We start from the raw sequence: 12,939 nt of genomic DNA, 5'->3' as shown, positions 1-12,939 counted from the left end.
TTTGCGTAATAATCTCCATTTATTGTGTGCACTTCTCATGTTCCAGGTGCTCTGTATTATCTCACGTTGACGGCTGCAGGTCCTGTGACCATACCTTTTTACCCCATCAGGTCTGTGGTGTCTCAGCAGCTCCCTTCCTCCCAGGTGGATTGTACAGACCCATCCCTGCCACGCCTCTGAAAGTGCCCTGTGTGTGAGGTGTTCCTCGCCATCCCATCTTGTGATTTTCAGGTTTACAAGGGGGAGCTATGGGATTAGACCCTAGACTCTGCCTCTGGACTTGATCCGTGTAAGAGCCCTTTCCATGACTGTAGCATGAGCGGCTGGGGGGTGGAGGGGATGCAGAAGGACTGATGTCTTGAGAGTAGAGCTGGCCTCTTGCTTTTGAGGTCAGCTGAAGATACTTCTTCACCTCCAGTGGCACATGGAAAGTTTGCAACATTTCTTTATAGTGGACGAGGAGAAGGTTGTCCTTTGTGCCAGACAAGGAACTTTCCAGAAGCCTGGCTCACTGCTTCTTCCTCTTTAGTTAGCAGGGCACACAGAGGGGATTCTTCCTGGGAAGTTTTGCTCTGGACCAGCTGTCATCCATGGACACAGCAGGCAGGGGTGGGATGAAAAATCCAAGGAAGGAGTTCCTGTTCTTAATATTTCTAATACTCTTCGAATAGCTGCTTCCCATTAATGATGTGGCTTAGGCAGCTGGTAATTCCACTGTCTTTCTAATGTGAATCTTCCTAAAGGAATAAATTAATTTAAAAAGTGGATTGGAAAACCTCTTTGGGGGAAACTTCTTAAAAACATAGATGAGTCGTTTATGTTGTCTGCAGTCTTGCAAGATCACAAATTCAGTGATATTTGAGTTTCAGCACCAGCACGGACTGAGCAGAGAGTTGGAGCAGTTGTAAAAAAGGCATGTGGGACACCCACTCCGGGCCCTGACTGTGCCCTCTCACGGTGTGCTTGCCTTGTGGGCTTGGGACTGGCGCCTGTTGAATTGGAGCTGCAGTTTCCTAACCAGTGATGTGGGGATCCTAGAACCTTGTTGCCTCAGCTGGCTTTTTTTATTGTAGCAACATGGTTTTCATTTGAGGAGGAGAGGAATTGAGACAAAGCCCTCGGCCCCTCTGCACAACATTCTGCAATGTTGTTTTCTTGTTTTTGTTTGTTTGAATTATTATTTTACAGAACAGGACAAACTACAATTAAAAGTAAGCACAAAGCCTTTCTTAGTCACTTGGGGGCACCAATGTGAATTTTAGATGGATTTGGAGACAAAGTAAAGCAGCAGGAAATATCTAGCAGCAACTGTCATTTACGAAATTGCTGCAGTTAGCCGCCCTGGTGAGGCGGAGGGCGCACACTGGCTGCTGCTCCCCGGGACAGTGCAGTGGCCTGAATCCCTTCTAAATGACTTGGCTCAGAGCTGTGGAGACTTGGTGGGCTGCTGCAGGCGATCTGTCAGCCCTGAATGGCTGTGTCTCCATTGCTCCACATCTGTGCCACATTCTCCACATCACCACCTCCGCACGGGTACCCTGCTCTCCTCCCCGCGGCCGGCTCACGCAGGGCTGAGGCTTGATGTTAAGATGATAGATTTGATTTCATCCTCCTTCACGAAGTTAAGCTGCAGGGTGGATTGTTACTGTCCTACTGGAAACCTCTGGGGGTCATCTTGGTAGTTGCCAAGAATAAAAACTATTTCATTTCAAACACTGCAGACCCTACTGGCTTTTAAAATATTGTTGGCTTTTGGTGGTGGTCCCTTCTTAGCCTGCCAACTGATCCTTCCCGCCCCAGCGGTTGCAGGGGAGGGATGAGTCCTCGCAGAGAGACAGAGCCAGCCTTGGGCTCCTCTGCAAGAGCCACTTGAACCCAGAACCATTTGTGTCATCTGGACTCATTCCGTGTATAAACCGGCTATGAAAAATGCACCTCAGACTTAGGTTTTTCTGCCACATCTCAGAGAGTAAAGTGAATTTTTCCCTCCAAGTTTGGAGAATATTGCAGAGGTTTTTGTTATGGGGAAAAAAGCACTCCCGCGTTTATATTCATCTCAGCTGCTTATTTTTGATATTTGTGCCAATCTGTAAATGGATACTTCACTTTAATAACTGGTCCTTACAAACTGGCTTTGTAGAGAAGCTGAGAAAATGTTTTTGTGCTCAGTTTCCTTTGCACAGTGGGTATTGCTGCAGTTCTCGGCTTTGTCGGGCTGTGCTGTGGAGCAAGGCAAAGCTGGGGCCGACCCCTCAGACCATCTTACACATTTCCTCTTCTAGAAACTTTTGTTCTAAAAACCATATTTATTGCTGGACCTTAATGGCCACCAGCGTCGGGAAGTTTCCTAGACATCTATTAATGAAGTCTAAGACCCTTGCTAAGGGCAGCAGCCTCAACCTTCTCTCGAATATGTGTCTGCCTCTCAGGTTCTCCACGGTCGGAGGGAGTCTGGAAGGGTTGTAACTGGTGGTTAATGGTGTCAGGTGTGACATGGTCAGAGCCTGTGGGCAGCCTGGGGAATGGGGATCTTCCATTCTCAGCGCTGGGAAAGATGGAGTGCCAGCCAGCCAGCCATTGCCTGCAGGTTGGCACTCCCTTGGGATGCTGACCACTCTTTGCAGGTTGTACTCACTTAAAAAGAAATAACAATTGCCAGTAAAGTCTAATGTGATCTTACCCGCATTTTTTAGATGCAGAAATGGAGATTCGTAAAGAGGTGAAATAGCTTGTCCAAGATAATACAACTAGTAAGCATTCAGGTTGGAATTTGAATCCAGGCTGTCTATCCCCAAAGCTGGGCCCTCACTGTCTAATGACAGTGCCCAGCCTTGAGGGGGTGCAGCGGGGGGTGGCTTTTGGCAACAGCCTGACCCCTGGGGGCTAGTGCTGTAAACCGTCCCCATTCCGTTTTTCAGACAGCTTTGTCACAAAGGCCCTCACGTAAACTGACACCTGCCTGCTGAGCTTCCATGGATCCTCGCTGTACAAGTTTTAACTTTTTATTTTGAACTAAGGTTCACAGGAAGTCGTAAAGCTAGAACAGGGTTTCTGGGTACTCTTCGCCCAACCTCTCCTGTCATAACTACAGTACAGCGTCTGGAGTCGCTTCCAGCATCTAAGGCCTGAGCTGAGAGGAGGTGAGCGGTACAGCCCAGCGAGCTCTGAGCCAGGCTTACCATCGCCGGGGAGTTCCTGTCTCGCCCTGGGTGAATCTAGCTCTTGAAGCAAAGAGCCAGCTGAGCTGTAGGTTTTCTCTCCACTGGCCCAGCTACAGCATTTGAGCCGGATTTCAGCTGGCTGGGACCATACTGGGGCCTAGGTTTCTGTGGCAGTTTTCCACCTGATCTCCAAGGTGGTGACGTTTGTCCATCTGTTCGCTCAGACACTTGAGCACCTGTTGTTCGCCAGGTGCTATGTCCAGGGCTTGAAGCCTCCTGCAGTGAGCTCACGGGTTCCTTGTTCTCCGAATGGTGGGAAGGTACAGGCCACCTGGTAGCCATATGAGTGTGTCCGTGGGAGCACCAAGAAGATGACAAGGAACTCTCAGAGCATCCTGCCTGTCAGGAATGAGGAGGAGGCTGCCAGATGGATGAGGAAGGGAAAGATGTGCCAGGCAGAGGGGACGGGAGGGTCCGTTCTGGGGACAGCAGGTGCATTCTGTGATGAGGGGGAGGGGTGGCTTCTCCCGTTTCCCTCTTAGCAAAGCCTGTCAAGGCGGCCACGATGAGCCCTTCATAGGCCTGTGAGTCCTGGGGGATGAGTGCGACCAGCCATGCGGCTGCCGCCCTGCACATCAGTGCTTCCCACCTGTGACCCCAATCATTTGAGAACCCTTTAGAAGGGTTGGTTTTGACCAGAAGAGTCTACCAGGATGAATTCGCTTCATAATGCACCCTGAGTGAAGGAGCTGACCTGTCGGGAAGGGTGATTTAGGAAAGTTCATTTTCTGTTGGAGGATGTTTGCCAGAAGTGGTGAGATTAGTTGTAGTATAGCTGGTGCTGAGCTGCTCTCACAGTAATTTCGCCAGTGGTTTCAGCTGTTTCCCAGTCCTGCGATGGAGGCCATTTGTGGCGTCGTCGGCCTGGAGCAGGAAGCCTGTCACTGGACTCAGGCATCCTGTTGTTTCAGCTTCTGTGAGTTAGTTCAGTGTAAGTTTAAAGGAAAGAGGCTTGGCTGCAGCCCTGTTTTGTCACATGTAATTGGGATTTCTTCTATCAAAGATGACGCCTGCCGCTGATTTTGGGGGTAGTGGTCTGATGCTGGCTTTGAAGAGGTCCCAACAGCCTGGTGACAGGCTTGGTGCTCACAAGTTCTGGATTGCAAACTGATGAAAGGAGGATGAACAATGAAAAATAATGGGTCATTCTAAGCGGCACCTTTTCTCTGGGCTACGGTATAATTTGGATCCATCTCAAGAGAAGTAGATTGGCGGAACTCATCCAAGTGGCCTCTCAAGGACCAGCACCCACTGTCTGGGGACAATGCAGTCAGTGGCTCTGACTTCCACATCTAGGGTTTAAAACCCTGCACCAGGGCTTTAAAGCAATAGGGAGTAGACTGCTCCCCTGGCCGTCTGCACTGCAACCTGAGCAGGATACGTGTCTGTTCCTCTACAGAGACGTGGGGCTCTGGAGGCACAGTGGCCTCAAACAGCACTTGTCGCTGGCCCTGACAGCTGAATCCTGCTCTGTTTAAGTTTTATGGGGTGCAAAGGAGACCCTTTCAAACAAGCTCAGGCGGAGAGGCAGGGGCACTGGGAGGAAGCGTGTGGAGCGTGCAGCCACAGGGTTCCTCTAGTTCTCCCTAAACACAGTCACGATCGTAGCTTAAACACACACAGAAGCAGTGTCCATCTCTGTCATATTGTGAGGTGTGTGTTAGGGTCATTACCTGCTTTTCCAGCTCCACACCACTCTCCCCTCCTCCCCACTCCCAGCACCACCTGCCGCCCTGCCTTTGTAGATGGCTGCTACTCCCTGAGCACCTGCTTTTCTCTGTCTGCCTCCTGGATTCTTTCACCTTCCAGGCCCACTACCCCCTGAGAGAGGAGGGCCCCTGGCTGGCACCCAGCTTCCGGAGCAGGGGCTGGGGGAGGGCTGTCAGGAAAGAGGGTACTGAGACCGCCACAGCTAGGGTCACTCCCACCCCAACCCCGCCGCGTGCCTCTGGGTGTGGCGTGAGGACGACGCGTGGCCTGCACGATACTACACTGTTCCATGCCTCTCTGTCTGAATGGAAGTATGGTTTCAGTAAGTTTGCTAGGACCGCTTTCACTTCCTGATTATATTCCTCAAACCTAGAAGAGCCTGGTAGAGAAAAGGGGGCTGAGAAAACCAAGCACTTGGAAATGAGAGCCCTGGGATGACCCTAAGTCGAGAAGCTGCTGTCTGAGAAGTTTCACCCTCAGTGAGGCCTCTGACCCCCGTCTCTGCCCTGCATCAGGGGAGGGGGACAGCAACGCACGGTCCAGGGACCTGGAGAGGAGGCCCTCCCGTCTCCCAAGATTGGACCCCAGAGAGCCTCACTGTGACAGCCCCAGCCTGTCCGTCCCACACATGTCACAGGCCTGCTTCTTGTGGGGGCCTCTCTGCCTGCCACCCCACTAGCACCGGACACCTGTCCTAGGAGAAGCTTCGTTTATGTTTGTGCGTGAGTGATGGACAGGCAGAGGCTGGCCTTGCCTCACTCGGCATTTGTAATTGGAGCTAAAAGGAAGCAAGACTCCTTCCTTCTGTAGCCCCTCACCAGCCCACCCAGTTCACCAGATCCCTGTGGTGCTTGGTCCTGGGGACTGATGAAGACCAGGACGCAGGGCCAACCAGCAGCCGAGTGCCCCAGTGTGTGCGCGGGGTGGTGGCGGGCCGCCTGCTGAGCCCCCGCGTGGGCCATTTCAGGCCCCACCCTCCCTCCTCAGCCTGGCCATCTGGGCGCTGAAGAACCGGAGGGTCAGAGAAATTAAGAAACTTGCCCAGGGACCCACAGCCAGCAGCCAGCTCGCTGGGGATGCTGGCGTTTGAACACAGCTCAGGGGCGAGCTGGGCGGGCTATCACGTGATCACCAACAGGTGGGAGTTCCCGACGAACTGGAGGGGCACTGCACCCAGAAGAGCCCCGGGAGTGCCCGCCTGCCGCTCGGCTCCCCACTCCCCGCTCCCCGCGCCCCCTCCCCGGTCCTGCTCACCAAGTGCCCCCCAGCCCTTCTCCCTGGCCCTACTCCCCCAGGTTCCAGAATGCCCTCTCCCCCCACTTTCGGCTCTCTCCACCCCCTAAGTGCCAGCTTCCCGTGCTCCCCCTCACCCTCTGGCTCCCTCTTCTCCCCCATACCCGGCTCCGCTCCGGTCCCTGCACCCCCGACCCGCAAGGCCTGGCTGGGCGCGCTGCTCAGCTTTGCACTGCTGGTGCCGCCATGGCCAGCGACCAGTACCTCCTGCAGGTGGCGGACGCAGGCAACCACAGCGGCCACCCTCCCACTCGCGGCTCTGGCGCATCTGCGAAGGTACCGGCTGCCCCTACCCCGCGTGACCCCTTTCCCTCAGACCCAGGGGCCACACCCCTCCTCCCAGAGCAGCTCTGAGAGGCTGCCCCATCCCCTGCCTGTCTGCCCACAAGGGGGTCTCTCAGGCACCCCTTTCCCCCACCTGTCTTGGTGACAGTCTGGCCGGAGGAGGAAGGGACTCTGGCTCAGGGCCTAGCCAAGGGTGGGAAGTGAAAAGGGGGGCACTGGGTGGCGCCATAAGGACCCAAGAGCCTTCCAGAGCAGGAACCCTTGACGGTCCCCTGGCTTCGCCCTTGGGGGCCTGTCTTGCGTTGGAAGTGATGGCAGGGCACTGCTGGGTGACCTGGGACCTTGTCCCTCAACCTCCAAGTTCTGATCTGTCAGATGGGGAGAAAATGATGCCTCTCTGGATGCAGGGCGCGGGGTGGGAGGAATTAGGGAGGGGAGACACGGGCAGGCCCAGCACCCAGGGGTGCTCAGCTGCTGTTCTTGTCACTTGTCTGCAGGGGCCCTGGGGTTGAGCTGGGAGCCAGTGTGCAGGAGGGAGGCCCAGGTGTGGGGAGCTGGGGCCCTGGCAAGGCCAGGGTTCCTCATCCCAGTGACTGGGAGTTGTTTCTTTATTACCGTCCAGGGCTCGGTCTGGTCACCCCATTAGCCCCGGTCCCTGTGAGGCACAGCCAGGGCTCTGGCGCAGGGCCCCTGTTCCCATACCCCCGATGGCCTGACACACAGGGCGGAAAACCAGAGCGCCGCGTGGCTTCAGACCCGGGCAGGGGCGGGGAGGGCTTTCTTCGGCGAGGGGTGGGGAGAGGCAGCGGGCTTCCACACGTACCCCAGCTGCGGGCCTCGCCAAGCTGGGGCCAGCCTGGGGGCCTTCCACTGCACAGGACGTGCACAGGGTGGCAGGGATGTGCGTGAGCATGAGTAAACGAGTGTGCACGTGTATGAGAGCAAGGTCCGTTTGTGCGTGTGTGTGACACAGTGCCTCCTCGGAGCTGCCGGGGAGGAAGGACAGTGCAGTTTATTCAGCCACCCCACAGGCAGCCCAAGGCTCCAAGGCTCTCCCGGCTTGCATGTGTGTGCACGCGTGTGTGCCCGTGTGCGAGAGTCGGAGAGCCCCTTTCTTGTGCAGGCAAAGCCTGGCTTCCACGTGTGAGCAGGCCCAAGGGAGGCCTGAGGGCAGCCTCTCTGCAGTGTTTGAAACTTTTCGACAGGCATCCACGTAGGTCTTATTTGTACATTAAATAAACAAACAAAAGGTCTTGAGCCGTCCAAACCCGTTTGGGGCCTCAACTCCAAGTGGCAGGAGAGGACCTGATGGGGCCCTGTGGCCACCTCTCGGGGCCCTCAGCTCTGGTCGGGGGTGAGAACCTGCAGGCCACCTATCTCTGAGAAGTACAGGGTGGGTCCAGCCCACCAGGTTTTGCGTTCTTTCTGCTTTTTAGGGCAGAACAGCTGCATCCCCCGATTGACCCCTTTGCCACTGAGAGCCTGGACGCCTCCACCTTGGCGCAGCACCTCATGTGTGCGTGCTGGTGTGGCAAGCATTTCCCCATCCTTCCTTAATCTCCAGGCAAGGCTCAGAACCCCCTCATCCTAGGCCCACAGACTGCTTCCAGCTGGACCCTTTGTTGCCCAGAGGACACTGCCATATGTATCTGAAAAACCCCATGACTGGCCTCAGCCCCCATGCTCTGCTATTGGCTTGTGACCACAGGCGCCCGACCCCCAGCCTGTCCTGCCCTCCCTATGCCCCTTCTTGACTCTCCTTTATGTTTCCAAGTGGGTCTACCCGGTGGGCATCTCCCACTTGGTGAGTTGGGGGCACGTCTCTGCTGCCCCAGAGAAGCCTGGGAGGTTGGGGAGGGCACTGGGAAGCCTCCCTCACCCTGGGCCTCAGGAAGGCTGTGCCAGGACAAGGGGTGGCCCCTGGGAGGGTCAGGTGGTTACCGTGGAGACATCAGAGGGAATCGGATGGCCCAGCTCCTCCTCTGGCCAAGGCCAAGACAGTCCCGAGCGTCCTACGAAGGAGGACCTCCAGGCAGACAAGGCTCTGAAGTGCTCAGCTGGGCTTTCCTTGGGGGGCCGGTCCGGGTCCCCTCCTGCTCCCTGAACCCCCTCTCCCGGCAGCGCTGCGCTGAGCCCTCGTGGTGGTCCTGCCCCCGAGCCTCGTCCTTGTCGTGTGCGGCCGGATCCGTGGCCTCCTCGGCTCCCCGGCCCAGAGCTTCCCCCGGCTGCTCTTCATGGACTGCCGCTTCTTGTTGGGGGGGTGAGTCTGGGGGCTGTGAGGGCCGCAGCTCCTGGCAGTGGGGTGCTGCCTCTCCTGCTGCCCCATCCCCTACGCCCCCAGCCCCGCTGCTCTGAGCGTGGGGCCCACCCTGGCCGTTGAGCTGCAGCAGGCGGGGGCGCCCTGGGTGGCTCTGGGGCCTCTGTAGGGGCAGGGATTCTGATCGTGAACCCAGAGCCAGGGACTGGGGCTGGGGAGCCCCAGGGTTGAGCTTCCAGGCGCAGGAGGAACGAGGATCTCTGAGGGGTCCCAGGAACTGCCCCACTGGACGTGCACTAGGGGTGGCAGACCAACCCGCACCTGTTCCCTGTCCTTCCCAGATCACCCTGGTGAGGGGGCAATGCAGGCAGGGGGGTTGGCATCTGCCAGACAGGGTGAGACGGGACCTTGGAGTCCTTGGCAGTGACCCCAAGCCAGGCCCAGACTGCAGCTAGTAACAGTGCATGAGCTGGCGTACGTCTAGCCCGCAGGCTCTGGGCCGAGCCCTCCCTCAGGGACACAGCGTTGCAGGCACTCGGGTCGCATCTTCCTGCTGAGAGGTCCGAGGATTCCCTGAGCTCAGCAGGAAGCTTGTCCTGGAGTCCTCTTCACTGCCTTTCTGTGCTGTCTGCCCCAGCCAGCCACCCACCCGCTGTCCCCAGCTGCCCACGGCTGGCTGTCGCTGACCGTGGGTTGGAGGCTCCTCAGGGTCAGTCCTCAGTGACCCCTTCCATCCAGGGCCAGCCCTGAGCCGAGTCTGGTGTCCTGGGCCAGCTCCACTGTCAGGGCTGTGGCACGAGGACCAGAACACACCGGCCTGGGGCTCCCTCCTGGGCAGGCCTGCGTCCTCCCCAGGGGCTGCTGGGCCCTTTGGGAGGCCTTGGTCAGGAGGGAGTAGGTGCCAGTTGCCAGGGGGACCAGCAGCCTGGGTGTTTGGTGTAGAGAATGAGAGCAGGAGGAATTTGTATTGACTTGGTATTGTGCTTGGAACCAAGGCACTGGCCAGTGGGTGGAGGGAGGGTCTGCAGGCAGCTGCTAGGGGGCGCTCCGCTGTCTCCGAGGGCGGGCCGGCAGTGGGCCTGGTTCCAAGAACACCCTGTCTGCTCCACTGCTCAGAAGCCAGACTGGCTGCACCTCTGCTTTCCTTGCATGGCGGGTACCCGGTGGAAATGGATCATCTGACATCACCGTCAGGAGCCCGCACAGGTGGCCCGGGTGAGGCCAGTGCCGGCAGATGCACCAGCTCTGGGGGCTCTGAGACAGGAATGTCACACCAAGGGGACCTGTGTGAGGCCAGATCACCCCAGCCCTCCCCATCACCATCATCACTGCAAGAAAAGGGAGGAACACAGAGAGCTCCAGCATGACACTGGCTGGGTCCTGAGCTAGGGGGTTGGGGACAGACAGGGCCTGGGGTGATGAGTTCCACAGCCATCACCCCAGACTCTGTCCCTTCTCTGGGTCCCAGTGAGATCCAGACCTGGCCCCGAAGGTCAGATCTGGTCAGCCTCTTGCTGTGGCTGGGCAGTGTCCCGAGGGAGCACCGTACATTCCCTACAGCGGGCACCAAGGGCAGGCCCTGACGTCAGCCTGCAGCTGACTCTCTGGGCTGGTTCCTCTGAGCCTGGGTGGACAGGCAGGTGTCCCAGTGCCCAGCTCGTCGCTTGCCCCTGGCCCTCCAGGGTCACCAGGCACTATGTGCAAAGCCAGTCTTCTTCCTTTGACTGCGCAGACATGCAGGGTCAGAGGAGGAGGGCATCCTCGTCTGGTGAAGGACAGGGGTTAAAACAGGAATTATAGGAAGGGGCTGAAACTCAGACCTGGGGAGGGGAGAGGGCCTCTGGAAAGAGGTACACTGAGCTAGGGCCAGGAGGGGAGGCTGGGGCCCGGTAAAATGGGGAGGGGGAGCTGTGAGGAACAGGGGACGGAAGTGCAGGTCAGGGGCCTGGCTCAGGATGTCTGATCAGAGCTCCAGAGCTCCCCCCACCCTTCCCGGCTGCCAGTACAGGTCACTGGCCATGTACGTGTGTGTGTGTGTGTGTGTTGGGAACTCCAGGGGGTATGGGAGGGTGCTGTATATGTGGAAGCAGTTATGTGAGTAGGGACCATGTATCGGGGGTGTAGGCTGTGCTGTTTGCAAGCCTACAGAGGAGGCTGTGGTGTAGCCTCCTCTTAGAGGTGAGAACGTTGAGTCCCAGAAAGAAGCAGCAGCGAAGGGCTGAGGGCCGGCTTGTGGTGGTCGCGTGAGGGTGCTGCAGGCTCCTGGGTGGTCAGCGGGCCTCCTGGCCTCTTGAGGCCGTGGCCTGCGCTCGCCGCTCCCTATCAGTCCTGGTGTGCCACAGCTGCCCCCATTCTTAGGTACCTGAGTCAGGCGGAAAAGCTACCCCAGTCCTCAGGAGGGGGCAGTTCGAGAGAGAAGCAGGTATCCGGCAGACACCCCCTGTGCCAGGCGCCGTGCTGAGCGCTGCCCGCTCGTCCACTCTGCTCGTTCAGTCTCCCAGTCACCCTTCACAGCAGTTACCATTCACCCATTTTACGGAAGGAAGACTTAGGCCCAGATCACCCCAGAGCAGATGGCAGAGCCCGTGCCCACGCAGGCCTCTATTCTGTCCTCTCCCCGCCCCTCCCCAGGGCAGGCGTTGCTGGGGAGGGGACTGAGGACTGGGGGGACCCCTCGGATGTGCAGGTGCAGGGGGAGCTGAGGGGGCTGGACATGCCTTTGTTCCCCCTGTTTTCAGGCCTTTGTCCCCGTCCTGGTGCCGCTGCTCCTTCTGAGGGGCCGGCGCTCCAGGACCCGATCCTGGTCTGCAGCTCCCTGGGGAATGTCTGTGATTGTCAGGGCCGTGTGGGCCCCTGAACAAGCAGGTGTGCAAGTCCTATGGGGTGGGGGAGCCATGCCAGGGTGGAGAGGGAGGGGCTTCTCAGCCAGGAGGGGCGGGGGCCACCCAGGGTGGCAGAGGCCAGAGCCTGGAGTTCTGACCGCAGGCTCCTTGAATGGAGGCGCACCCAGGCCTGGTGCTCCTCTGAGGCCAGACAGACAGGAAGGTGGTCGGCCCGCCCACGCCGGTCATCATGGTCTAGGGAGGCTGAGGCTCCTCTCCTCCCATGCTGGGCAGTACCTGAAGCCCTCCTTGGCCTTTGTTTCAGGTTCAGGGCCCTCCTGAGTCTGGGGTGTGTGCTGGGGCGTCCATGGCGGCCTCTCTTGTGCCTCGGTCTTCCCCACCACCCCCGTCTCCCTTTATTGCTTGGGAAGTTACAGGAAGCTCTGGGGGCATCAAGGGAGTCCCACTGAGGGACAAAGAGCTTGGGGGTTAAGTGGGGGCCTCCCTTCCTACTGGTGTTTTAAGCATTTAACATTGTGCCAATTTGTCCTTAAAGAAATCAGCTCGTTCTGTGTGCAGTTAAACCTTTACTCTCTTAAAACTTTTTAGAATAGACAATACTTGCCCATGGCTTACAAACAGTGCAGGGAAACCCTGTTACCAGCTGTGTATGTGTGTGTGTGTGTGTGTGTGTCCATCCAGAGACATCCTATGTGTCTATCTATCCATCCAGAGAGAGACATCCTGTGTGTGGTCTGTGTGTCCGTCCATCCAGAGTCGTCTTCGGCAGACGCATTGAGCTCCTTCTTATTTCTGGTCAGCACAGGCAGGGATGACTCCTGGGGCCTCATGTTGGATCCAGGGTCTGGCTTTGTGGGCAGGTCCTCTCAGCCTGGGAGGCTCTTACCTGACCTCTCCCTCCTCTCACACAGGGCTTCTCGTGTGGGTTTGCTGGGGGTCAGGGTGTAGGAGAGTTTAACCCTGGGCCTCTCTGACTTCAGACAGGCTGGGGCTCCAGGCATGGACACTGGAACAGACACACATGGGTGGCCCTGGGATCCTAGAACTCCCTGAGGGAGGGTGGAGAGAAGGGGCACTTGCCCCTCCCCTGCTTCTAGAACAGACCTGTCCATGACTCAGTGAGGCCAGCCCAGGCAAGCCTCAGTCTCTGGCTGGCCAAAGTCCACAGTGGGTGTTTCACGTTCACTCTAGCTCCTAGCCCAGGTCTTTTTTTTTTTTTAATTAATTAATTAATTATTGTCTGTGTTGGGTCTTCGTTGCCACGCGCAGGCTTTCTCTAGTTGTGGCGAGCGGGAGCTACTCTTCGTTGTGGTGCGCGGGCTTCTCATTG

The 12,939-nt window shown here is 57.5% G+C and overlaps 1 protein-coding gene across 1 annotated transcript; it reads left to right on the top strand.

Moving 5' to 3' along the window:
• The first annotated feature begins 6,410 nt into the window (after window positions 1-6,410).
• Window positions 6,411-11,930, top strand: TMEM235 (transmembrane protein 235). The gene is made up of 9 exons (XM_060135754.1): window positions 6,411-6,500; window positions 7,715-7,722; window positions 7,946-8,025; window positions 8,643-8,769; window positions 8,851-8,914; window positions 9,108-9,116; window positions 9,404-9,475; window positions 11,505-11,631; window positions 11,914-11,930. The coding sequence occupies exons 1-9, from the start codon at window positions 6,411-6,413 to the stop codon at window positions 11,928-11,930; spliced, it is 594 nt and encodes a 197-aa protein (XP_059991737.1).
• The last annotated feature ends 1,009 nt before the right edge of the window (window positions 11,931-12,939 follow it).

Source organism: Lagenorhynchus albirostris, chromosome 20 (genome assembly GCF_949774975.1).
Source record: "Lagenorhynchus albirostris chromosome 20, mLagAlb1.1, whole genome shotgun sequence".
NCBI lineage: Eukaryota > Metazoa > Chordata > Mammalia > Artiodactyla > Delphinidae > Lagenorhynchus > Lagenorhynchus albirostris.
Note: the sequence above shows the minus strand (reverse complement) of the source record. Positions and strands in the feature narration are given on the sequence as shown.